This window comes from Fusarium tjaetaba (assembly GCF_013396195.1).
Source record: "Fusarium tjaetaba strain NRRL 66243 chromosome Unknown NRRL66243_c0000212, whole genome shotgun sequence".
NCBI classification, from domain to species: domain Eukaryota; kingdom Fungi; phylum Ascomycota; class Sordariomycetes; order Hypocreales; family Nectriaceae; genus Fusarium; species Fusarium tjaetaba.
Window position 1 is genome coordinate 65,207 of NW_023501408.1, and position 21,656 is coordinate 86,862.

The 21,656-nt window shown below is 48.5% G+C and overlaps 9 protein-coding genes across 9 annotated transcripts; 5 read left to right on the plus strand and 4 right to left on the minus strand.

Annotated features, from left to right (window-relative positions):
* Nucleotides 1-339: 339 nt before the first annotated feature.
* FTJAE_9319 (uncharacterized protein) lies at nucleotides 340-1,670 on the plus strand (the record flags this gene model as incomplete). The annotated part of the gene is made up of 2 exons (XM_037356228.1): nucleotides 340-544; nucleotides 601-1,670. The coding sequence occupies 2 exons, from the start codon at nucleotides 340-342 to the stop codon at nucleotides 1,668-1,670; spliced, it is 1,275 nt and encodes a 424-aa protein (XP_037203571.1).
* Nucleotides 1,671-2,356: 686 nt separating this feature from the next.
* On the plus strand, nucleotides 2,357-2,934 carry FTJAE_9320 (carbohydrate-binding module family 13; the record flags this gene model as incomplete). Its single annotated transcript, XM_037356230.1, has 4 exons — nucleotides 2,357-2,444; nucleotides 2,491-2,634; nucleotides 2,687-2,822; nucleotides 2,871-2,934. 4 exons carry the CDS (start codon nucleotides 2,357-2,359, stop codon nucleotides 2,932-2,934), a joined length of 432 nt encoding a protein of 143 aa, XP_037203572.1.
* Nucleotides 2,935-3,330: 396 nt separating this feature from the next.
* FTJAE_9321 (uncharacterized protein) lies at nucleotides 3,331-4,391 on the minus strand (the record flags this gene model as incomplete). The annotated part of the gene is made up of 3 exons (XM_037356231.1): nucleotides 3,331-3,444; nucleotides 3,495-4,325; nucleotides 4,374-4,391. 3 exons carry the CDS (start codon nucleotides 4,389-4,391, stop codon nucleotides 3,331-3,333), a joined length of 963 nt encoding a protein of 320 aa, XP_037203573.1.
* A 744-nt stretch (nucleotides 4,392-5,135) lies between these two features.
* FTJAE_9322 (aldehyde reductase II) lies at nucleotides 5,136-6,212 on the plus strand (the record flags this gene model as incomplete). The annotated part of the gene is made up of 1 exon (XM_037356232.1): nucleotides 5,136-6,212. One exon carries the CDS (start codon nucleotides 5,136-5,138, stop codon nucleotides 6,210-6,212), a length of 1,077 nt encoding a protein of 358 aa, XP_037203574.1.
* A 1,760-nt stretch (nucleotides 6,213-7,972) lies between these two features.
* FTJAE_9323 (GPR1) lies at nucleotides 7,973-9,026 on the plus strand (the record flags this gene model as incomplete). The annotated part of the gene is made up of 5 exons (XM_037356233.1): nucleotides 7,973-8,150; nucleotides 8,202-8,292; nucleotides 8,343-8,400; nucleotides 8,459-8,726; nucleotides 8,782-9,026. The coding sequence occupies 5 exons, from the start codon at nucleotides 7,973-7,975 to the stop codon at nucleotides 9,024-9,026; spliced, it is 840 nt and encodes a 279-aa protein (XP_037203575.1).
* An 844-nt stretch (nucleotides 9,027-9,870) lies between these two features.
* Nucleotides 9,871-14,851, plus strand: FTJAE_9324 (regulatory alcR; the record flags this gene model as incomplete). The annotated part of the gene is made up of 7 exons (XM_037356234.1): nucleotides 9,871-12,210; nucleotides 13,170-13,238; nucleotides 13,285-13,349; nucleotides 13,421-14,021; nucleotides 14,082-14,360; nucleotides 14,415-14,525; nucleotides 14,570-14,851. The coding sequence occupies 7 exons, from the start codon at nucleotides 9,871-9,873 to the stop codon at nucleotides 14,849-14,851; spliced, it is 3,747 nt and encodes a 1,248-aa protein (XP_037203576.1).
* Nucleotides 14,852-14,964: 113 nt separating this feature from the next.
* Nucleotides 14,965-15,657, minus strand: FTJAE_9325 (uncharacterized protein; the record flags this gene model as incomplete). Its single annotated transcript, XM_037356235.1, has 1 exon — nucleotides 14,965-15,657. One exon carries the CDS (start codon nucleotides 15,655-15,657, stop codon nucleotides 14,965-14,967), a length of 693 nt encoding a protein of 230 aa, XP_037203577.1.
* A 330-nt stretch (nucleotides 15,658-15,987) lies between these two features.
* Nucleotides 15,988-16,992, minus strand: FTJAE_9326 (c6 zinc finger domain protein; the record flags this gene model as incomplete). The annotated part of the gene is made up of 2 exons (XM_037356236.1): nucleotides 15,988-16,661; nucleotides 16,719-16,992. The coding sequence occupies 2 exons, from the start codon at nucleotides 16,990-16,992 to the stop codon at nucleotides 15,988-15,990; spliced, it is 948 nt and encodes a 315-aa protein (XP_037203578.1).
* A 1,734-nt stretch (nucleotides 16,993-18,726) lies between these two features.
* On the minus strand, nucleotides 18,727-20,791 carry FTJAE_9327 (multidrug resistance; the record flags this gene model as incomplete). Its single annotated transcript, XM_037356237.1, has 7 exons — nucleotides 18,727-18,865; nucleotides 18,925-19,130; nucleotides 19,235-19,457; nucleotides 19,508-19,844; nucleotides 19,901-19,994; nucleotides 20,053-20,650; nucleotides 20,712-20,791. The coding sequence occupies 7 exons, from the start codon at nucleotides 20,789-20,791 to the stop codon at nucleotides 18,727-18,729; spliced, it is 1,677 nt and encodes a 558-aa protein (XP_037203579.1).
* Nucleotides 20,792-21,656: the final 865 nt, after the last annotated feature.

Here is a 21,656-nt window from a genome sequence, read left to right on the forward strand (position 1 = left end):
CTCAACTCGATGTGCACTTTTTGGTATCACTTTGTACTCGCAATATTATTTACTCTGACGAACGAAGCCGCTGACCAACTCCGCTATTATCTGCCGAACTCCCCTCCTGTATCGGACCCCGGATATCCCGCTCACCCACTCCAACCCCGCATTTGGTGATGCAACGGAAAAGCCGCACACCAATCAACAACCACTAGTCGTCGTAAGAAAGACGGATATCAAAAGCCAGAAACGTATGATACATCCGTTGGATTTTAAGGGAATCGCGTTGTTACAAATTGACCTAGACATTCATCCTCCAGCTTTGTACACAGTGAGATACGTGAGCAACCATCAATCATGACTTCTCAATCGGGCTCTGATGGGGCTTTTCGCCAGTATCTTCCCGACCTAAACCAGCCGCGCTTTCAGAATATGAAGAAGCAGGATTCCTATGAGTATGCTGAGATTTTTACGAGAGAGGGTCAACCGCCTTGGCTTCATGGACTGTACTTGCACTGGCGTGACTTGTTTCAAGAGCCTTACAAGGGCATCACAAATGATGGTACAGTATTTCCTGAGCTGATGGAATTGTCATGGATATCGACTAACGAAATGTAGGCGTCGTGAGGAACGGCCTGTTTGAGCTGCAAGATGACGGTATACCCATCGACACCATCGTCGAGGCCGCGAATAACCTCTGCGCCAACCTCAGCCAGGACCAGAAGCTCAAAACATGCTATCACATCGACAGTCCTGAATGGCGCTCATGGTCAAACCCCGAGTTTCTCCTCAGCGACAAAGGCATCCGTCTCGATGAACTCTCAAACGACCTAAGGTCAAAAACACTTAAAGTTCTGGCACTCACGCTCTCGCCAGAAGGTTACCAAAAAGCCCTCGGTGCCATGCGCGTCAACCATTTCCTAGGCGAACTTGTTGAGACACCCGCCATCATGAACGAGTTCTCCTACAATTTTGTTCTTTTCGGTGAACCATCGACAACTCGGCCTTGGGGGTATTCATTCTACGGACATCATCTGTGTCTGAATATCTTTTTGTACAAGACTCAGATTGTGGTGTCGCCGTGGTTCACGGGCGCGGAGCCTAATCTCATCGACGATGGCCCTTACAAGGGTACACGGATCTTGGACAGAGAGGAGAGTCTTGGATTGCGTCTCATGCAGAGTCTTTCACCAGAGAAGCAAAAGGCATCGCAAGTGTATAAACTTATGAAAGATCCTGCTATGCCTCATGGACGATGGAACCATGATGATCAACGCCATCTCTGCGGTGCTTACCGCGATAACCGAATCGTTCCATACGAAGGAATTCTTGTTTCGGACATGTCAACTGAGCAGCAGGATTACATCCTCGGCATCGCAAATGAATTCTTCCTTTACTTACCCGACAAAGCCAGAAAGCTGCGTGTGGAATTGTTGAAGAAGTGGTTCCATGAGACATACTGGTGCTGGATCGGAGGGTATGGTGACAATGATCCGTTTTACTATCGGATCCAGAGTCCAGTTGTGATATTTGAGTTTGATCACCATTCGGGTGTTTTCTTGAATAATGAGGAACCTGCCAAGTTTCACATTCATACGCTCATGAGGACACCGAATGGAGGGGATTATGGTATGGCGCTGAGGCCTTTAATACCGGGTATCAAGCAGGAGTTTCTTTGGGAGGGGTAGACTAGTCATCGAAGATAGGGGATGTGTTCAAGGGAGAGTTACGATTATCTCATCAGTATTATTGTTCGACGTGGCGTTGTTGCGTAAGCTGAGACTGGGGAATGTGACTTAGAGCGATATGCTACGAAAAGCAATATGGAGCTGCTGGCATTTCTATACGTAATAGAATGTACCGTAACTGTTGGATCGTGCAAGTGATGTTGAGCGGGGTCTATGTAATTGTGGCTAGCTGAGCCGTGCCGTCATGCAGTGAGATTTCGTCAGTGTCCGAGCGTTGATACTACCATGAGTGTGCTTTAGGAATAGGGCTGCACAGCTGTGAGCTGAGCATATTCTGTTGACCAATTCTATGAGAGTGGCACTTGCATTGCCGACGTACTGTTCCTAGTTGCAGATATTGGAAGGCCTCAGTTTTGTTGCAACCAGCGGATCAAGTCTCTCATTCGACAGGGCTATAGCGCTCAAGCTTCACCGAGTTTTCACCAGTTTTGCAAATGGATAGCTGAAGTACTAGGGAAGGAATGATCAACGTTGTTCAGCTGAATCATGAAGATGCTCCTATATCATCTGAAACCACTGGGTAATAGTATAAATGCCGTCTGTTGCGCCTCTCCTGTGTACTAGCGAACGCAACTCATCACACCAACAATACACTACTTCCATCAATCACCAAAAGAACCATCAACATGTCTATGATCAACGCTCATGACCTCGAAGGCAAGACCGTCGCCTTCGTCAACTTCGCAACCGGCACCGCTATCGATCTCAAAGATGGTACGCCCTTCATCACACTATGATTCTCCCTCTAATACGAGACTAGGCTTCACCAACCCGCCCGACGGCACTCCCTGCATCGGATGGCAAGCCCATTTGAACGAGAACCAGCAGTGGAAGTGCGTCAAGTACCAACACGGTCCGGATGATCAGCCCCAGTTTAGACTTCAGAACATCAGGGCTTCTGGGCGTAAGTACCTCTACTGACCTTCTGGGAGGATGTGATACTGAATCTTTAATAGGTGCCATGGATCTGTACAATGGAGGTACTTCTGACGGTACTCAGATTGTTGGTTGGCAGTACAGCGGTTTCGGCGGGCATCAGCTTTGGTGCATTCGGCCGGTTGGATACTTCCCTGCTCATGGGACTATCGTGAAGTATGTCAGCCTAACAAGAGAGTCTTGATGTACTAACGAAAGTTATAGGATTGAGAACATCCCGGCTGGAACCTTTGTTACCCTCCAAGGCGGCAGCGCTCAGTACGGGTGAGTAGTCCTTCGTTCGAACAAGTAGAAAGGTTGGCTGACGAAGGTATCTTCCAAGTACTCGTATCGTTGGATCGCACGGATCTCTGAACGATCTTCGAACTGACCAGCTCTGGATTCTCAAGTTGATCTGATATGGATTCAGTGTTACAGGGAACCATCATTGGTTGGATTATCGGCACTTGGGGGTCTTTGGTGTTCAGCTTTCAACTGTACGAGAACCTGTCTACAACGATAGCGACACATATCTCTAACTCCAGCCGAGAGGTCTATAGTGAAACTTCAAGCTACTTCAACCTTTCTCTTCCCTTCTTTCCCAGTGTGATAAGTACCTCAAATCAGCCTCTTTTGGATCCACCATCAAAAATAAAAGTCGACATGAAGCCCTCTTGACCTCAGTTCATTCATCATTAAACGCTCCATAACACAACTTCTCGTATACCCCCACCAATTTCTCGTCTTCGACAGGAGAATTTGCGCAGCACGGTAAAAATGACAGAGCAACAAGAGAATCCTTGAATCTCCGTCACAAATCCACCGTGCAATCGGCCCAGAACAAAGAACCGGAACTCCAAAGAACAGCTCCTCGATGTCGTTGCTTATAGAAGTCATGTCAAAGGGTATCAGGTCGCGAGCGAGTGATGCGCAGCATAGAAGAGGCGATACACGCTGGATGAGGGTTTCGAAGACTGCGCGGTCGGATTGGGAGGATAGAACCATGGAAGCAGCGGGGTGATTGGGGGAAGTGAACTTATCAGTGACATCGGTGATAACTTCTTTGAGATGTGTGAGTGACTGGTTATGTGTATCCTCCTCACACGGTTCTTCTGCTGGAGGAGACTTGGGCGAAGGATGCGGTATCTGATTCTCCATCCCAAGAAGAAGTCGCCATGCGCACGATGTCGGCTCATCACTCGTCGCGGGGAAAGTATCCCCTTGATATCGAGGATCATCCCAGATCTCCATAAACAAGCTAACAAAACGCTCTGGATCATGTCCCCAAGAAACAAGAGCTTGTTCGATATGAAACCTCGGAGAATGCCGCGCGACGTCGGCGAAGATACTTCCCTGGTCAATGAAGATGGGCATTGATCGAAACCAGAGTTCGATGATTCCGGGGGTCAGGAAGAATAATTGATCTTTAGAAAGGTCCAGTTTGGTCTGGCCGTGGAGGAAGTCGAGGTCGAACCATGAGACGTAGTTGACGAGGAGGGCTGTTCCCATGAGAGCCTCGCAGTTCTGCTTATTGAGTGGGCGGGACAAATTTTTGCGAAACAATTGGACGGCTTTGGCCATCAGATGCTCTGATGCATCTTTGTATCTACTCTCGTGGGGACAGAGGGAAGACAATTGCATTGCTGAAGTACAGAGGATGGCCGACATGACGAAATCTTCCTATTGTAAGTTAGTGAATGTATGATCATTCTCGGCTTGTAGACTTACATGGAAGGCTTGCTGCATGACGATAGGCCAGATCTGCGGAAATGCAAGGGTCGGCCGGGTCTCTTTATCCCAGTGATGAAACAGCTCCAGATGCATGAGATTGATCCACGGAACCGGGTCGATCGTCTTAGCCACGACAGGAATAGCAACAGAGATATAACGCGGTTGAAAGCACTGCTCATTCCGGTGTAAACAATTCGCACACGGTACTTTCTCATCACACTACACGCCGTTAACTCAACCCTACCACAAAATGCCAAGGGTAGTCATACCTTTACTTTCCTGCGCTTGCAGGCATCGCAACCCTTCCGACTCTTCCGATGGGGTCGCTTCTTCCTTGGCTGGTCCAACGCCCCGAATGTCTGTATTGAGGGGGATTGGCCGCTCGTTCCTGGAACGAGGATGGTATTGGAAAAGCGCGGGGATGTCATTGTGCGATATGTTTTGGGAGAACGAGAGAGAGGAAGAGTCTGTGAAGGGGGGCTTGACTTTACTGCTTCTCATTAGACGAGGGAGTCAGAGTGGAGACTCGTTTTCCTAATTGAGAATGCGAAGGGGGCTAGACTTGTTTGGGGATGCGAGATAACGATGGAATGTTAGTGCATGTAAGACTCGGGCTATTTGATGAGGCTATTCCTATGCTTCTTGGAAGAATGATTACATCTCTATATAAGATTCCCTCTGCTATATGGTTGTTCAACATGTTATCATCAACTTTGAGTCACCATCACCCGCTTTTACGCAGCAGCAACATCTCCCGCGATGTCTTCTGTCCCACCTGGAGGTCTGATCCTCATAACAGGCGCTAATGGCTACATAGCTAGCGTCGCTGTGCAAGTCTTTCTCCAGCGTGGCTATCGCGTCCGCGGTACCGTTCGCTCCATCACAGCAAATGTCTGGATGAAGACATTCTTCGGATCCAATTTCGAGCTCGTCGAGGTTCCTGACATCTCGATACCCGGTGCCTTCGACAAGGCACTCCAAGGTGTAGATGGCGTGGCCCATATGGCTATGAACATGGACATGAACCCGCAGAACCAAGGAGTCATAGACGATACCATTAATTCGAACCTGTCCCTTCTTGAATCTGCGGTAAAAGTCCCCAGCGTCAAGAGTGTTGTTATCACCTCATCACTAGCTGCGTGCGCGCTTCCAACGACCGGCGAACCGTACAAGATCGATGCAACGACATGGAACACCGAGGCAATTGACCAGACGTCAGAGCCGTGGGATGGTCAAGGGAACCCGAGATGGCATGGCATTATCCTGTATGGAGCTGCCAAAGCCCGTGGCGAACAAGCCGCGTTTGCGTGGGTGCGCGAGCATAAGCCATCGTTTTCTTTCAACACGGTTGTCCCCAATGTGAACTTCGGTATCGCCATATCCCCCGAGAATATGAGCTACCGCAGCTCAGCCGCCGTCATCGACGCTGTGGTGAAAGGATATCCCGATGCGCCGTCTATTCTACCATCGCAGTGGTACGTCGATGTCGAGGATACAGCACTGCTGCACTTGGCGGCATTGACACTCGACGATGTTAACAACGAGCGACTTCTTGCTTTCGGTGGGAGATATTCTTGGACTGTGATTCTCGAGATACTTCATCGACGGTTTCCGGGCAAGGTTTTGCTGCAGGATGTCAAAGAGTCAGCGGTGGATGCAGGAGAGGTGGATAATAAGAGGAGTGCTGATGTTTTGAAGAAGATGGGGAAGTTGGAGGGGTTCACCAGTTTGGAACAAACTCTTGTCAAGGCCGTCAAAACGATACTTGAGCATAAAGGGAAGAATGTGCCAAAGACGCAGATTGATTTGTACTATGACTCTTTAGCAAAAGCATAGATTTGTGAGAGTTTAAGACAGGTAATAGATGCTTACATATTGCTTATCAAATATGAAGCTTGGTCTTGGCCATCAAGAAGGGTTGTACTGTGACCCGAGACAGTAATACACCTCCTTCTTACTTTTACTAGTTACTCAAGAGGGAGAACTCAGCCAGGACGGGCAACAAAGACTCTATCCATTGAGCCATCAACAACAAAGAGGGAGAACATGCTACAATTCGGAACCCTTTGGAGACCAACTCATTCAGCCTAGGGTAAGTGTTATGATGTCGGATGACTACGAACTCATCCAGCCTGCATCGGAAGAAGGGACTGTGATTACCATTCGAAAGAAATAACACAATAAGAAGACGACTATCGCTCGTGATGCTACAGTCCCGAGAACCTGGTCCATCAGGGAGGTTAGTTGCTCGCTTGATCATCCTCGCTGCCGACACAATACATCCACGGATTCTCCCAACAGTGATGTCTCCGACTCGAATTGCCTTGTGATACACTGCGGATCAGCAACGTATAATGCCATCCGATCGATAGATTAATTTGATGTCCCGACAATCTTGCATCAGTTGGTACTTTTGACAGTGATGCCCGATCTCCATTATCCCGAACCGCAATCTCGTCATCCAACCTGACGATCTCGATGTCAAATATACCGTGACGCCGTCGGCCTTTCATTTCCAGAAGCTTCAACGGTCAGTGAATAACGATTGTTGACAGTAAGTGGAGAAGACCGTATCCGTATTTCCCCAGACTTGTCCTGTCTTGTCGTCCACGCATTCTACCCCGCACGTTTTCTCAGTCGGCAGCTGTAGTGCGGAGCCGACTCATGAACCCTGCCCACCATGCTGATCTGCACGAGCCTTGCCCTATCAAGCTAGTCCCTGAATTCACGGAGTCGGCTCCGACTTTACTTCGAATTTCTTGCTCCATGGGATATTCTTTGAGCTAGAAACCTTAATGTGTAGATCAGTAACAAAACCAACAGGCAGGATACTGACCTAGAGACGCTGAAAAGATGCCAACGATATAGATTGGGATAAGTGTGAGATGTAGGAAGAAGACGACGAGGAGGGCAATTTCGTATCACAGCATCCATGCCCATACCACGTAGCATTTCACACGGCATATGCACTGCACTGACACAAACCTAACTCCTCCCCTTCCATACCGCCATGTGGTTTTCTCCCAGCGTTAACTCAAGCCCAAGCCTCTGCGTAAACAACAAACTTTCCCCGTGGGGTTGCATCTCCCCCCACGGGGATCAAATCCGGCGCGTCTAGAATTAGATCTCTACCCAATACTACCACGCAGGCAGGGACCAGCACCGCAGCCGATCATGCAGTTCGCTACAGTGGGCATAGCGCACCCTGACACACCCCGGTGCCGAAACTGTTGAGCTTCACACAAGTCCCCTCGTCTAGACTTGATTCAGAACGTGGCTTTTCCGTGGCTTCCGTGACAGAGCCTCCTGTCGAAGCTTGACACGGGAACCGACTACCGGTAAGTACTTTTTACTCTGTAATGTACATGTCTTATGTCCGGGAACGTGAATCATAACAGGTACACGTCTTGGTCTCAGGTACATGATCCCCGGGGCAAGGGAGCTTCGCCCTAATCTCCAACCCCAGCTTCCCCAGATTGCCATCGTGGAGACAATCCTCTGGAGTACATATTCTGGGTCGTGCCATCTTCTCTCTTCCTCTCTTCACTCCACTGTTTTTACCCACACATTTCTCCAGTATTTTACCACCGATCAACATGTCTACCTCACCTATCAAGACGTACACCACCGAGCAGGGCGCTGATCATCTGGAGAGGGCCCATACCACGGGGAGTATCTCGATGTCTCCTGAGATGTTTGAGCAGCTGTACTTGGCGCCTCATAGTCGAGTCAAGGGGGATTTGCGGCAGAAGCTGGGAAATCCGACGCCTTTGGGTAAGATGCGATTATACTTGGCGATTTGTGTTTTACTGACGCGATGATTAGCGCTGGGAGGATTCTTGCTCTGCACGACTCCAGCTTCTATGGCGTTGCTTGGATGGCGAGGTTCAGGAGGCTTTGGAGCTGGTGCAAACGTGTAAGTATTACTGTCCTTATTAACTCATCCTTGATCTAATCAATTCATAGCGGCGCGTACTTCTGGTTCGGCGGTCTTCTCATGCTTCTCGGCAGCATTGGCGAATGGGTACAGTCCCCTCATCCCTCGAGCGATTTCTACAAAACAGTCTTCTAACAAGCAAAAGATTCTAGGAAACACCTTCCCTTCGGTCCTGTTCGGTCTCTTCGGCGGTTTCTGGTTCACTTTTGGTTCAACCATTGTCCCAGACTATAACGCTTACGGTCTCTACTCCAAAACTGGCGTTGTTGCGGACGGTTTGAAGGAGGGCGAGTTCTACGCGACATTCTCGTTCTTCCTAATCTCAATGGGCATTCTCTGTGCCGTCTTCGCCGTCGCTAGTATCCGCACAAATGTAGTGTTGTTTACTATCCTGGTTATCTTGGTTCCTTGCTGTAAGCTCCCCGACACTCCTGTTATGCGTCTATGGCTGACAATCTTTCACTACAGTCGGCTGCCTGTCCGCCTCGTTCTTCGCTGCTGCCACTGGTGAGACTGCTAAATCACTCACATATCAACACGCTGGTGCTGCGATCCTTTTCGTGGTATCGCTGTTGGGCTGGTACATCTTTTTGAGCCACATCCTCCTGTCGGTCGACTTCCCGTATACTCTCCCTCTTGGTGATCTCTCTTCCAGAATCCCTGGAGCCACCAAGGTCAAGAAGGACAACCACTCCGAGGAGGAGAAGGTCTAGGGGTCTGTTGGTTTATAGATAGCACGGTGGTTACGCGGTGGCTCTCTGGCTGGATTATGTTTACTTGTAGCATGCTGAATCCTGAGCAAGAATGGAAAGGTCAAAATTGGAAAGAGGTATTAGCATTAGTTTAAAGCGTATAAAACACAACTGCTGGAATACATCAGGCAGTAAATAGTGGCCAAGGATAAAGCTTGCTTCTCATTTAATTGATACCGTAAATACTCGACAAGGTTTACCAGATGTTACATGACCGTCTCACCATTCGAGCCAGCGTAGTAATGCAAGTCAACCCTCGAGGATCAGAATTGAGTTCAATGCTACGATTCTCCTCTTGTTGAATAGATAATAGTTGCACTGTATAGTCACCATCATTCTCATATGCTGTCCACGGACAAGCGGTATCAGTTCCGACAGTTTGTTTGCGTGATCCACCCCCATCCCATTCCCCGCAAGGACTGGGGAACATCCAATCCACTAAACCTCCCAACTAACCAATAACACTCACACCAATTGCAGAGGCTTCCACTAACGATGTCGTTGACTCGTAAACGGGCTAGCGCCGTGCGGGGAAAGAGGGCAGGTCGGTGGAACGGCCCTGAATATCTATGGACCAGTTTCTCTCATCTTGTTTCTTTCCTCTATTCTTTTCCCCACTGACTCTCTTCTCGCACTATATTCACCCAAGCTGCTGGAACTCTAGCCTTGTTAGACCCTCTTTTATTATCCTGGTAGGAAACGTCTGGTCTCTGGTGCAGCATGTCGGAGCCGAAAGTTAGGAGGCAAAATCACTCTTGTGAGCATTGCAGGAAGAGTAAGAAGGCGTGCGATGGGTATATTCGCAATGAGAAGCCGGCAGTTTCGCCTGATGCAACGTCGCCCACTTCTGGGTCGCAAATCTGTAAGTTCTAGCCATGCATACTACCCACCAGGCATTGACCATGTCGCTTTGTTAGATGGAGGATCGGAACCTGGACTCAAGTTCTGCTCGTACTGTATCAGAACCAAGAAAGTTTGCAGTCTGAACCCACAGTGGGGAAAGACTCGTTCAAGGTCTCGAGTTAGTGAGACCGGGTCAAGCATCACCAGTACCTCTGATAGTTCTCAGAGCAAGAGGAAGCGTAACGAGTCTCCCGCTACCACTACTGCTCCTTCACTCACCGCAAAGTATTGCGACATCACCGCAGCGAACATGCTGCAAATGATTCAGGACTCTACACCAGGGCAAGGTCTATCCTGGAACAACCCCTTCACCAACACAGATATCCCTTCCTTTCTCTCCATGGATACAACCCTCGACGCTCAAAGCCTTGCAATGAGCTTCTCTAGTCCAGACAGTGCTTCGCATGCAGTAGCGCAGGATGGTATTGATGAATCGCTGCCTGAACTCACAAAGCAAACTTCACATGCAGCAACCGACGCCCTGGACAACGCGACATCTTATTCAGGCTCACAAGACTTTGACATCAACAATCTCTGGGACTTGGACTTCTCAGACATCAACTCTGCGCCTCTCGAGACATTATCATCCACGGAAACTCCGGCCTATGGACAAAAGGCTATTCAGGTGAAGCGTAGAGCCCGTTTGCCTTCGAATGACTGGTCTGGCTATCCCAACTTCTCACCATCGCCATTTACCAGCGACTCTCTTATCATGCAAACCTCAAACCGATACATGATCACCGAAAGTCTCCTTCAGATATATCATGATGTCCTGGAGAACAACCTTGCTTGCTGGCTAGCTGAAGAAAACTGCCCTTACAAGTTGCAAGTTGTCGCTCGCACTAGTCCACCACCAGAACCCAAGCTAGGTGCAACTCCAGGACCTTCCAGACAGAAACCGAATCTTCCGCCAGAATGGGGCGCCGCTTGGTCGAATAGGATGTATCGTCGCGTTGTGGAACTAGATCGAGCCGCTCAGTCGGCGAGGTTGATCGACCTGACAAGGTCCGAAAGTCAAGCAGCATCTCGGGTACTAGACCTAGTCATAATGGCTTTCACAACCCAATGGGCGCAAGGCAACCGTCGACAAGAACGGTTCTCCATGGGGGGGAATGACTTTACCACTGAAGCGGATGACCTAGCTGACGCTCTGAATCAAGAGTTTGAGGAAAGTTTACAGCAGTCAGTATGGGAGCAAGCAAAGAGGGCACTTCAGGACGTCGTTGATGTCGAGTCATATCGTGTCATATACGCTGAACTCATCTTTGGTCTAACACAAAAGCCTTGGGCCAGTGACGAGTACCAACAAAAGTCCTTTGGATCCAAAAAAGGAAAAAGTGGTAAAGGCATCAAAGAGAATGCGATGCCGGAGATTATCGAGATCATGTCGCAAGAAGGTCCTCATATTTACTTGGAGCGAGCCACGAGGAAGATTCACGCACTCAAGTTCAGGTTTGAAGCTAGTGAATCTGGCTTCACAGAGACTAGCAAGAAATATTCTCCTCGGCGATTAACCGAGGAGAACAGACGGACCATTGGATTACTTTACTGGCTCGCTGTCATGTTTGATACAGTCTCTTCATCAATGAATGAACGGCCAGTTGCGTTGGCCGATGAAGACTGTCAACATGAAGATGCAGAGCAAATACTCGCAGACAGTATGCGAGCGGCTCAGAAGAGCAGAAGAGGAAGTCAGCGATGGGAAATGGAACTCTTCATCCAAGATGATGCAGCCAAGCCAACAGTCGGAACAAGGTGGCCATGCTCATATGACGATGCTATGCAAATGGTTGCCAAGTCAGCACCTGTCAAGATCCTGATCTATCGACACTTGTCATACCTTCAGAATGCTTTGCGAAAACGAGAGTGTCCTCAAGCTATTGAAGAGATCATCCAACAAACCACCCTCCTATACCGGTACTGGAACATGACGCACGGTGCCTTCTTCCGAGATCTCATCAGACATTACGACACAGTTCCACCACGGATCAGAAGTTGGTTCTTCTGCATCGCAGTCCCATGGCATCTCGGCGCCCTTATGCTCGCAGACGTCCTCGAATTCATCGACAAGAACAACTACGGCCTTGACCAAGCCCGTCAAAAGCGACTTAGCGGCAACGTCGCAGCACGAATCCGCAAAGCCAGCGCAATTGAACTCGCCGACCTCGCACAAGTAACTACACCGCGCCTATTCCAAGAAGCTGGTATAAATGCCGCGCAACTTCCAGATTACCATTTTGCAGTTAGTGAAGGGCCGTTGTTGACGGAACCTTGGACTGTTATTCTTATTAGGGGATTTACGAAAGCGTGTTTGTTTCATTTGGACATGGCGGATGATTTCCAGCAGCATGAGGGGGATTTGTTGGGGCATGATGATAGTGAAGATTTTCAGGATAGTTTGAGGAGGGCGGAGTATTGTATTAGAGCGCTTTGGTGTCTGGGGAAGAAATCGGAGATGTCGAGGAATATTACTAAGGTGTTGGTTGGGGCGTTGCAGGAGCTGCAGATATAACTGTCCGAATAATATCTTTAGGAAATTGATAGGAACTTTCCATGCCATTTTAATTAATTTTATCACTTGCTTGAGACCCCCGGAATTACAAGCACGGGTCTGTAGAACCTTTAGAGCCAGTACTGGAATAGAAGCGACATGCCACGTTCAGAAGCAGCTAACTGATGCGTTGTACCAGTTATAATTGAGGCCAAGCCAGGCTCATGTCAGGTAGCCCACCTGATTTGAAGTGATTGGTTGAATTACCTTGGAACATGCATGAGCTGAGGGCCGGATTGTTCCATTGGCGCTTAGAACGCCCCCATATAAAGAGAAAAACCCCCCTCCGAACGCGTATTGCAATTCTGTAGGTGGATCAGATCATCTTTTCAAGGCTGCTTGGAAATAACTCGAGAAGTCCTACCTTACCCGTGGCCATTCAAGCTCACTTGCTCGTACGGATACGAAGCTGAGGACAATCGATGTCACAAACATCCCAAAACGGTCACTGAACAAAAAAGCACATAGCGGATATTGGGCTTGAGACGAGAGCAAATACCTAAACAATGGGAACACCTGGTTGGAACGATGATGCCGCCGCTGGAAACGACCTGAATCCGAATCCGGACCTGAAAGGGGTCAATGGATACATAATCGAGACCAACGGCCGCAGAGTCAGTAATGATAATCCTGGCTCACTAGTTGTGCAGATGGGAGATGATAGATATGAGAGATACTGGCGTGACTGGTGCGACGAAGCCAGAGACCGACATCATGTTGTGCGTTCGCCATTTGTCATCAATTCATAAGCACTAATTAATCTAGGACATACCTGTCGAGCCTGATAATCAATATAGTCCTATGAGCATTAGGATAAGAGGGAAAATTGTGTAAGTAAAGACAGGTTTACGTGGTAGCCGGGTTGCTTTCTATGCAGTTCATGCTAGCTAACCTTGATCAGTTACTGTGCATCTAATACGTTCCGGAAGGGAACCCAATACTTCTCCAAACCCCTTCTTACCTGTGCTTTAGGCTCCGAGGAACCCTTCAGTATACCTCGCGGTATTGCTGCTTTGTTGGATGTCTGGCACTCAGAACCAATCCTTTCGACGGACTTTGCCAGCAAGTGCGGCACGCCAACCGACCATGATTCACAAGATATTATGCATTGGCAAATCCGCTACTTTAACCCAACGCTCGAAAGCAAAGATCTTGGCACAATCTACCGGACTAGCAAGAGACAAACTGTGACAGTTCAACAAGAATTAAAAAAGACCTGCCTACAGGAAAAACGAGTCAGAATAACCTTCCGAAGACTGAAAGAGGCACCGGAAATCTTCAGCATATTTGCCTTTACAGATGAAGACACAAGTCCAAATACATACAAACCCGATGCGGGATTTGACTTTGGAAAGCTATTGGACCGTTATGATTACAGGATTGAAGCTAGTGATGCACTGCCGATTGCGCACTATCTTCACGAAGTCTGCAGGATTTTTAAACTATGTATGGACGCTTGGGGGAAGACACTCGATATTATAGATGAGCTTGTCTATATCAAGGTGAGTCGGATGATGCCCCCTGCTACTGAAACGCAAAAGCCCTTCTGATACGCTTGACAGCTAGGAGATTTGGACAACGTGAAAAGAGTGGAGGAACTTATGTTTGATAGTTCTTTTAACCGCTCCAGGGACTATTTTGTTGCCCTTCAAATACTCAGGATCATTGACGAGTGGTTGGATGAGGCTCGCTCAACTTTCCAAGACATGTCGAAAAGCCCAATAATGGTAGATTCGAGGGGGTTTTTAGATATAGCGATGGAATTCGTGGAAATTCATGCCAACACTGTCCAATATCGGGTTCGGGATAAAAAAGAGGAGATCAACAGTCTTCGGGATGGTGTAGGTTCAAATCAAGCGATACACTTGAGCTACCAGCTAATCCCCTTCACATAGCCATTCAACGCCACGTCTCTTCGAGAATCAACCAAAGCTATGGCGCTAAACCAGGCAATCTATGTCTTTACCGTGGTGACGGTTCTTTTCACACCAATCAGCTTCTTAGCGGTAAGCGACATCTCCCCTGGCCCCAAGTATAACAGCTAACAAAGAAGACTTTCTGGGCGTTGCCGTTCTTGAACAACCCGGCAGAGGGCACTGATATTGTTCCAGTGCCTGCAGCCTTTCGTAACAGCTTCATTATCATGCCTATCCTTACCTACGCTTTGGTGATAGGCGTCGCGTGGTTCGTGGGACAACGAAACAGCGCCTATACACTGTTGAGCAAGTTAAGAGAGCTTGGTGAAGCAGTTGGTCGTTCTCTGAGATCAGGGTGGAACTTGCTTCCAAAGAAGGCAAAGAAGCGTCATGGGAGTAGTTCTCCTCTCCCATAATTGAACTTCCGTATGCATCTAGACGACGATGGTGAAATTTATGATTGTATTTCTTATTATCCCTCACATTTCAAACTTCGAATAACACGCGGGCTGCTAAATCATGCCCCAGTTTATCTAAACAGCGAAAACCCGCGTTCTTCGTGATCGAACTCCCCTGTGACCTCGGCAATGTTGAACTGAGAAACCTGAAACGTAGATGAAAGCGAGAGTAGACTCATCGGCTTGTTGTCCGACATGATGTTCGAGACTTTGTCTGGAATTCGTAAGACATGGAGATGAGGGAAGGTCCCAGTACTGCTCGACTGGTGTTGATCTTTGAGCTTTTTGTAAGCTTCATTGAGAGCTCGCTCCTGACCATCCTTCTCGCCGATCGCGTACACCAAGGCTCCTTTGATTTGCTGCGCCAGTTGGATGTTTGGCTGGAGCTGACTGTGATCAACAGTCTTAGTGTTTTTGGCCTCAACGATGAAGGTAGTTCCGTCTTCGTCGTAGACCATGTCCAGCTCTCGGTACTTATTACCCTGCAAGGGAACAGTGATCATTTGCGAGCTCCCATTCAGACCCTCTCGTTTCTCCGCATCAGTGAGAGGTCTCGAGATCTGGTTGCCATGCATGATCTTATAATCCTGGACGAGCTTGTATGCCGTGAAGATCTCATGATACAAGCCTCTATCAAGCTTGCCGCCCGCGCGAGATGAAAGCCCAGCGTTGAAGATGTCAATCATGACATTGATACGAGCCCTCGGGTCTTCTTCAGCTGGAGGGACACTGGGATAGACGATGGATGAATTATGGCGCGACATTCTGTTGAAAAGATGATGAGAAGATTTGACCGGAGGCTGAAATGAGGGGCTTTTACTACTCTTTATGTAGATTCCTGCAGAAAGCTGTATGCATGTAAGACCAATCATAACAGTCTTGCACTTTGAAGGTGCATATTGCTGCCTGATCATGCCATGAGATGTGTACATGGAGAGATAAATGTGTTACTTGCAATTGAGGTTACAACAAGGAGCTCATATTCACCAGATAAAACGTCTTTGTATACAAAACTTATTATTTTGGTCAATAGCGAATACCCATTAAGCATGTCCTAAAGATAATACTGATACTTATAGTCTGCCGCTTTCAGGCTATAAATAATTAAAATCTGGTATAATCCACAGCCCAGTATCTGCACTAAAGTCAAATGTGTCAAGTCCGGTACTGGGTCTAATAGAATTCTCAGCCATTTCCCTATGACTAGATTCTCCCTGAAGATGTGTTAAAAGACCACTCTGAGGACCATGCCCATCACTCTGCTCCACTGCGCCATGTGAGACTTGTGAGGGAGCTGATTGCTGGTACGAATCTGTTTCCGATAGTGATTCGTGGCATGCGGCGAGATAACGCATCTTGATCGCTTCCCAGCCCGCGAGTGCGTCGCCATACCAGTTCCGTAGATGCTCCGATGACCCCATCTCCAGGGAGAGGTCTTTCACTCGAAGTGAGATGGCATCGATATATGTATCCAGTTTTATGATTGAGCGCGCGGATTCAATGGTCCATCCTTGGGTCTGTATCGACAAAGATATTGAAGCTGTGAGGAGGATGGAGTACCCCAAGAGAGCCCAATGTGTTGAGGGTAGACTTGGAATACTTTCCTGAGGAATGGCCAAGAATGCATCGAAATAGCCCTTTGTGCTTGTAAGCGCGTCCATAAGAATGCGGACCCGAGCCATGGAGAAGTCGGTACTTCGCGTCATCCCCGACAGGCACAACTCCCGGACGAACGCTTCTAAAAGCCAGGGCCAGATTCGCTGACATGCTGATGGGTGGTTAGCTAGATTATCACTGCCGAGCACGTTTTCAATGTTTTACTAACGATCTTGGGTAAGTGAAGATGGGAAGCGGAGTCGCCAGTCGTGCATTTTGACGGCGAACGCATTCAGATAGACCTGTATCTGCTGCTCCCCCATGAACTGAGTCTGCTGGATGTCGGTGTAGTTGAAGAAGGTATATGCTTTCTCTGCCTCGCGAGCAACCTCGAGATGGAAGACAAGGTCTAGATCCGAGGGCGTTTCTTTAGCGGTAGCGAGAGACTGGGCGCATGTGTATAGATAATCGTTGTAGATTAACGGACTTGACTTTCGAGTCATTATAGAATACCTTTGTATCTAGGTCAGCAGGGTGAGCTCGGCAATATTCGTCTACTAACCAGGTAGTCATTTGATAGCAGCCTAAGTAGGCCCGCCTAGCATCGGGGTCCCAAAGTTCCGTATCAACTGCCGACAATCCCTTTGGTCTTTCATTAAATGTCTCGACATTCAACTGCTGGTGTTTGTTCTTTCCAGGCCGCTGAGTAATACCAAACTCGACCGCTATTGATGCTGCAATGGACGCAAGACGATAGGCTTGTTGGGTTTTCGGTGTCGTGTGCAAGTGGATCCTAAAGAGAAGCACTTCAGTATGCAGATGTAGAGTGATTTACAAGGAGTGCGTGCTGACCAATTAAGGTACACCATTAACCCCCTCAGTAGGTCCATATCTCGGTCACCTTCTAGGACCAGCTTAGTACCGAGTGTCTTGAGAAATACTTGATTGAGATGATCTTGCTTGTCTCGCATCCTCCACGAAGATGCTGCGAGGATAGCCAATAGGAGCATTGGGCTTGTTTGTATAAGGGCGAGTGCCGTTACACCCTCCGGTATAATCACATAAGGGAACTTTGCAGCAAAGGTGTCACGATAATCAGCAACCAAAAGGTCCGCCTGCTGTACGGTGATGATATCGTAGATCATGGGGCCAGTAGATTGCTCAAAGTTCGGAGAGAAAGTCCCCAAAGATGGGGGTTCCTCCGAATCAGCAAGTCAGCAAGGGCAGACGCAAGTGAGCTTCGATCGTTACCAGGGAGTAAAGACATAACCCTCCCAACTTCCCGCTCGAGTCGTTCAAGTCTTGACTCGTATACTGGGGAGAAGTGTCAGAGAAGGACCTTATTGGTCACGGGGTAGAGTAGACGAGGTCTTCTGACCTTTCTTCCTGCGCCGCCGAGGACGTGATTCAGGGATTACACATTCCAATTCTCTCTCTACGCACCTTTGTGAATAGGACGGTCAGTACTAGAAATGAATCACGTATCATGGAACAAGTCGTCGCAGTGTCGTCGCACTTACCTTTGACAAGTCCAAGGCGGGCCATTGCTCATGAGGCATCGAAGCTTCTTCGCTTTACAGCTTGCGCATGCACGTGTTGAATGTGGAGCCTGCGGTTCCCCGGACATTTCCATATCAAAGAGAATTGTTGGACGCGTATGGCTTTCAGTTTTCGGCAGTATTTCTTCTTGGCACAGATAAGTTCTCTGATGACGAGAAATGATTGATTCTTCGGTTGAGAGAGAAATCAAGGGTAGCTTCGGCTTGATCGCGTTTCGGAGCTTCCGAGTGCAAATGGTAGGTCCGTTGATCCACATTTGATAGAAAGGATCAACGCTCTGATACGTCAGTCAGGTCTTGTAGCGCCGGAGCGTCGGAGGTTATCTAACAGCCGACGCGAATTGACACCCGAGGTCTCAGGAATTCCCTTTGCGTTCCTTACTCAACAGATTGGCATGCAGCAACTAAGCATACAATAGAGTCTAGAGCATAAAGGGCTCTCGACTGTCTAATCTATTACGTCTAGCTAATAAAGTATTCTACATTCTATGTGTTGAGTTATGTGTCACCTTCCAGTCACTGAGGTTCTGTGGCTGGCCTGTAGGGGCAAGTGACGTGCCCGCCAATAGTAGTCTAGTCCATTCTAATGACCCAAGTCCAATTAATGCCCTGGCTTGTTCTTTTAGGCCTTGTCGAAGAACCAGCCTACCCTTGAACATTTGCGCGTTTCCTTGCAGACTACTCCCCCGAGTAGGCGTATTTCGAGTGCTTGCGAATGGCGGCACCGTATTTATAAAAGACGATGGGAATGAAGCAGCAAGCTAAAGCAAGGAAGCCCAGCAAAGATGATGCCCATCTCGGATTGAGATTGTGATACCTATTCGCGTAGTTAGTATCTGGTCGGAAGATGACTCTTCACAGCGCCTATAGACATACATCTGCGTAGTGAAAAGAACAGTCGATCCACCCCAAATCGAACGAACAAGCGTCTTCGCAACGAGCGCTGAAGCTGCTGTGTGCTGATATGCATCTACAATATAGTTGTTGAATGAATTGTAGAGAAAGACGAATCCGATGCCGATTGGAAGACCGGCGAGGCATGGTCCAACCCATGTCAGGTTATCGTAAGAGGTCCATGCAAACTAGAAGTAAGAGAGCGTCAGCCTGACCTGAAGCACAAAGGGACATGTATAAAGACGAGCATTCCATCCATCAGTTAGTAGGATGGGAGTGGGTACAAACTCACAATGAAGACACCAATTGGGATTAACCAGCAACTCCAGATCATAGGAATCAATCGGAGCTCAGGCGGTGGATGACCGGTGTGCTGCGATCGAAGTTTGTTGTAGTGTGCGTTCACAAAGGGTGCGCCGACGAGGCCGACGACGATGCCTCCAGAGATGGGGATAAACATGAGCCCTGCGATGCCAGGCGAGTAGCCTTTGCCCTCTTCGAAGACAATCGGATACCTAGAGTTTATCAGCAATGCTAGACAGAGAGATCGAAGGGATAAACATACGCCACGAAGAACATGTAAAGAAGGCCATACAGAATTGCTGCATAGATGGCGAACAGCGTGACAATCGGCTCCGTCGCCAGAAGCCTGAGAGGCCGGGCAAGATAGATCTGTGCAATTTCCCCAAACGTGTGCTGGGCAAGTTCGTGCTCCGCAACGTAACTATCGTCCCCAGTCTGCTTCCGAAGCTTCTTGGCTCTCTTTTCGAGAATGACAGGGGCATATGTTTCGGGGACAAGGACGACCATACACACAAAAAGGAAACCGCAGAGAATAAGTTGCAGCCAGTACAGCCAGCGCCATCCTTTGTTCTCGAACACGAAGCCGCCAATCATCGGACCTAGAAAGAAATGGATTAGTTCGAACAGGAGCAATGAGCGCTGCGCTACTTCATACCCATGATCGGTCCCAGGAAAGGGGCAGCACTGAACGCTGTCATTGGAACTCCGCGCTCTTCAGGTCGCCACATATCTGCGAGACTACCGCCAATCTAGCAAGGTGATAAATTAGAGGTATTCAGCGGGACACAGATCTTCGACAAGACTCACATTTGCAACGGGCACACTCATAGCGATGCCATCAATGGCCCGACACACCAGCAACGTCTCGATATTCTGAGCCACGGCGCACGGGACTATGAAGATAACAGCCATGCCAAACGTCAGTAGATAAATGATGCGTCTCCCATCAAGTTCCGACAAGGGACTAAACACAAGAGCTGTCTCGCTGTCAATAAAGTTGTCTACCAGGGGAGTAAGAACGGTTGACCCACGTCCAATGCCAAAGCCGTACACGAAGAGAGTGATGGTCAGCAAAGCGACTTCATCAGACGTATCGAAGCGCTCAACAACACCAACGATGCCCGGAGTTATGACGGCCGAGGCAAACGCAACAGCGAAGCATACCCAGCTCAAGGTGAGAGTGACGGTCCACTTTCGGGCCTTGGACCAGTTCTTGGGGTTGGTCGGGTCATTGGCGCTGAAGCATACGATCTTGCAGGTTTTAGCTTCGCCCTGTCTGGTTGTTATTTGTCTGGTCTCGTAGTGGCCGTGCTGCGATTCCACGTTCTGTTCGACTGTATGGTCTACCCTCTCGGCGATAGTGTCGGATGAGGTATCGTCGACTCGTGACGTCTTCTCCGGCTCCCTGTGATGAATGTCAGCGAGATTACCGATAGAGTACGAGTTTCTGGTAGGGGTTGAAGTACAAATAGCTGGGAATGCCGACTTTTTCGTCTGCTATGTTGGCGGATGACTGGTTGGAGGGAGGCTCTGGAGGGACAGCCATTTTATACGCTTTTCCGAGAGTTATCACAAAATAAGTGATTATACAGGTTATTCGAGATGGGAAACTGCAAACGAGCAGACTGGAAATTCACCAGTTTATACCCATCTCTTCGCTTGCGCAGTAGGACGTAGGTCGGGATCTACTTTGGCATCGGAAGGCCCGAGGCGCCGAAGCTCCGGAAGTGCTAAGGTCGGGAATGAGAACTAATGGCGATATTAATTCGGTAGGTGACACATATTTAAGCTTAGTAGCTAATGTGCTTTTGTGCGGTTCGGAAGCAAAGAATAAAGCGTAAGGGTGACCGGCACACTTTTGTCCTTGCTCGACAGACGCAACGTCATTTGACGTGCCACGCTTTACGCGGTGGCTATAAAACTGAAGCCATAGGTAGGTCGTAACTGCAAATAATACATATCTAGTAACTGTCTCAATATCTCTCCTACCTGTAGTTTGCTGCGTGGGGGAGATTGGCCTGGAGCAAAGGGTTATGGTAGAAGCAATACATACTACAGTTACTGGGGAATGGCAAGCTAGAAGATACCTGAACTTAAACACCTAGAGAGCTTAGCTTCGCAGGCCAAGGCCTTTGCTGCCTGCTTTATCCACATGAGTCGCTGTCTCTGACTATTCAGCCATGAAACTTTTCTTGTAAACATCAATTTTAAAACAAAGTCGATTTCCTGCGCAACTATTCTGTCTTTCTTCATTCCCGCAGAGCATGCGATCCAGACCCTGTTGCAGACCTTACAGCAGCCTCGAGAGGCTGAGGCTGGTAAAACATGGTTACATGGCGTTTAACTTAAACTGCTATAGAGCAAATCATGAAGAGATTTTTCTTCATCAATAATGGTAGTACCAACTGATT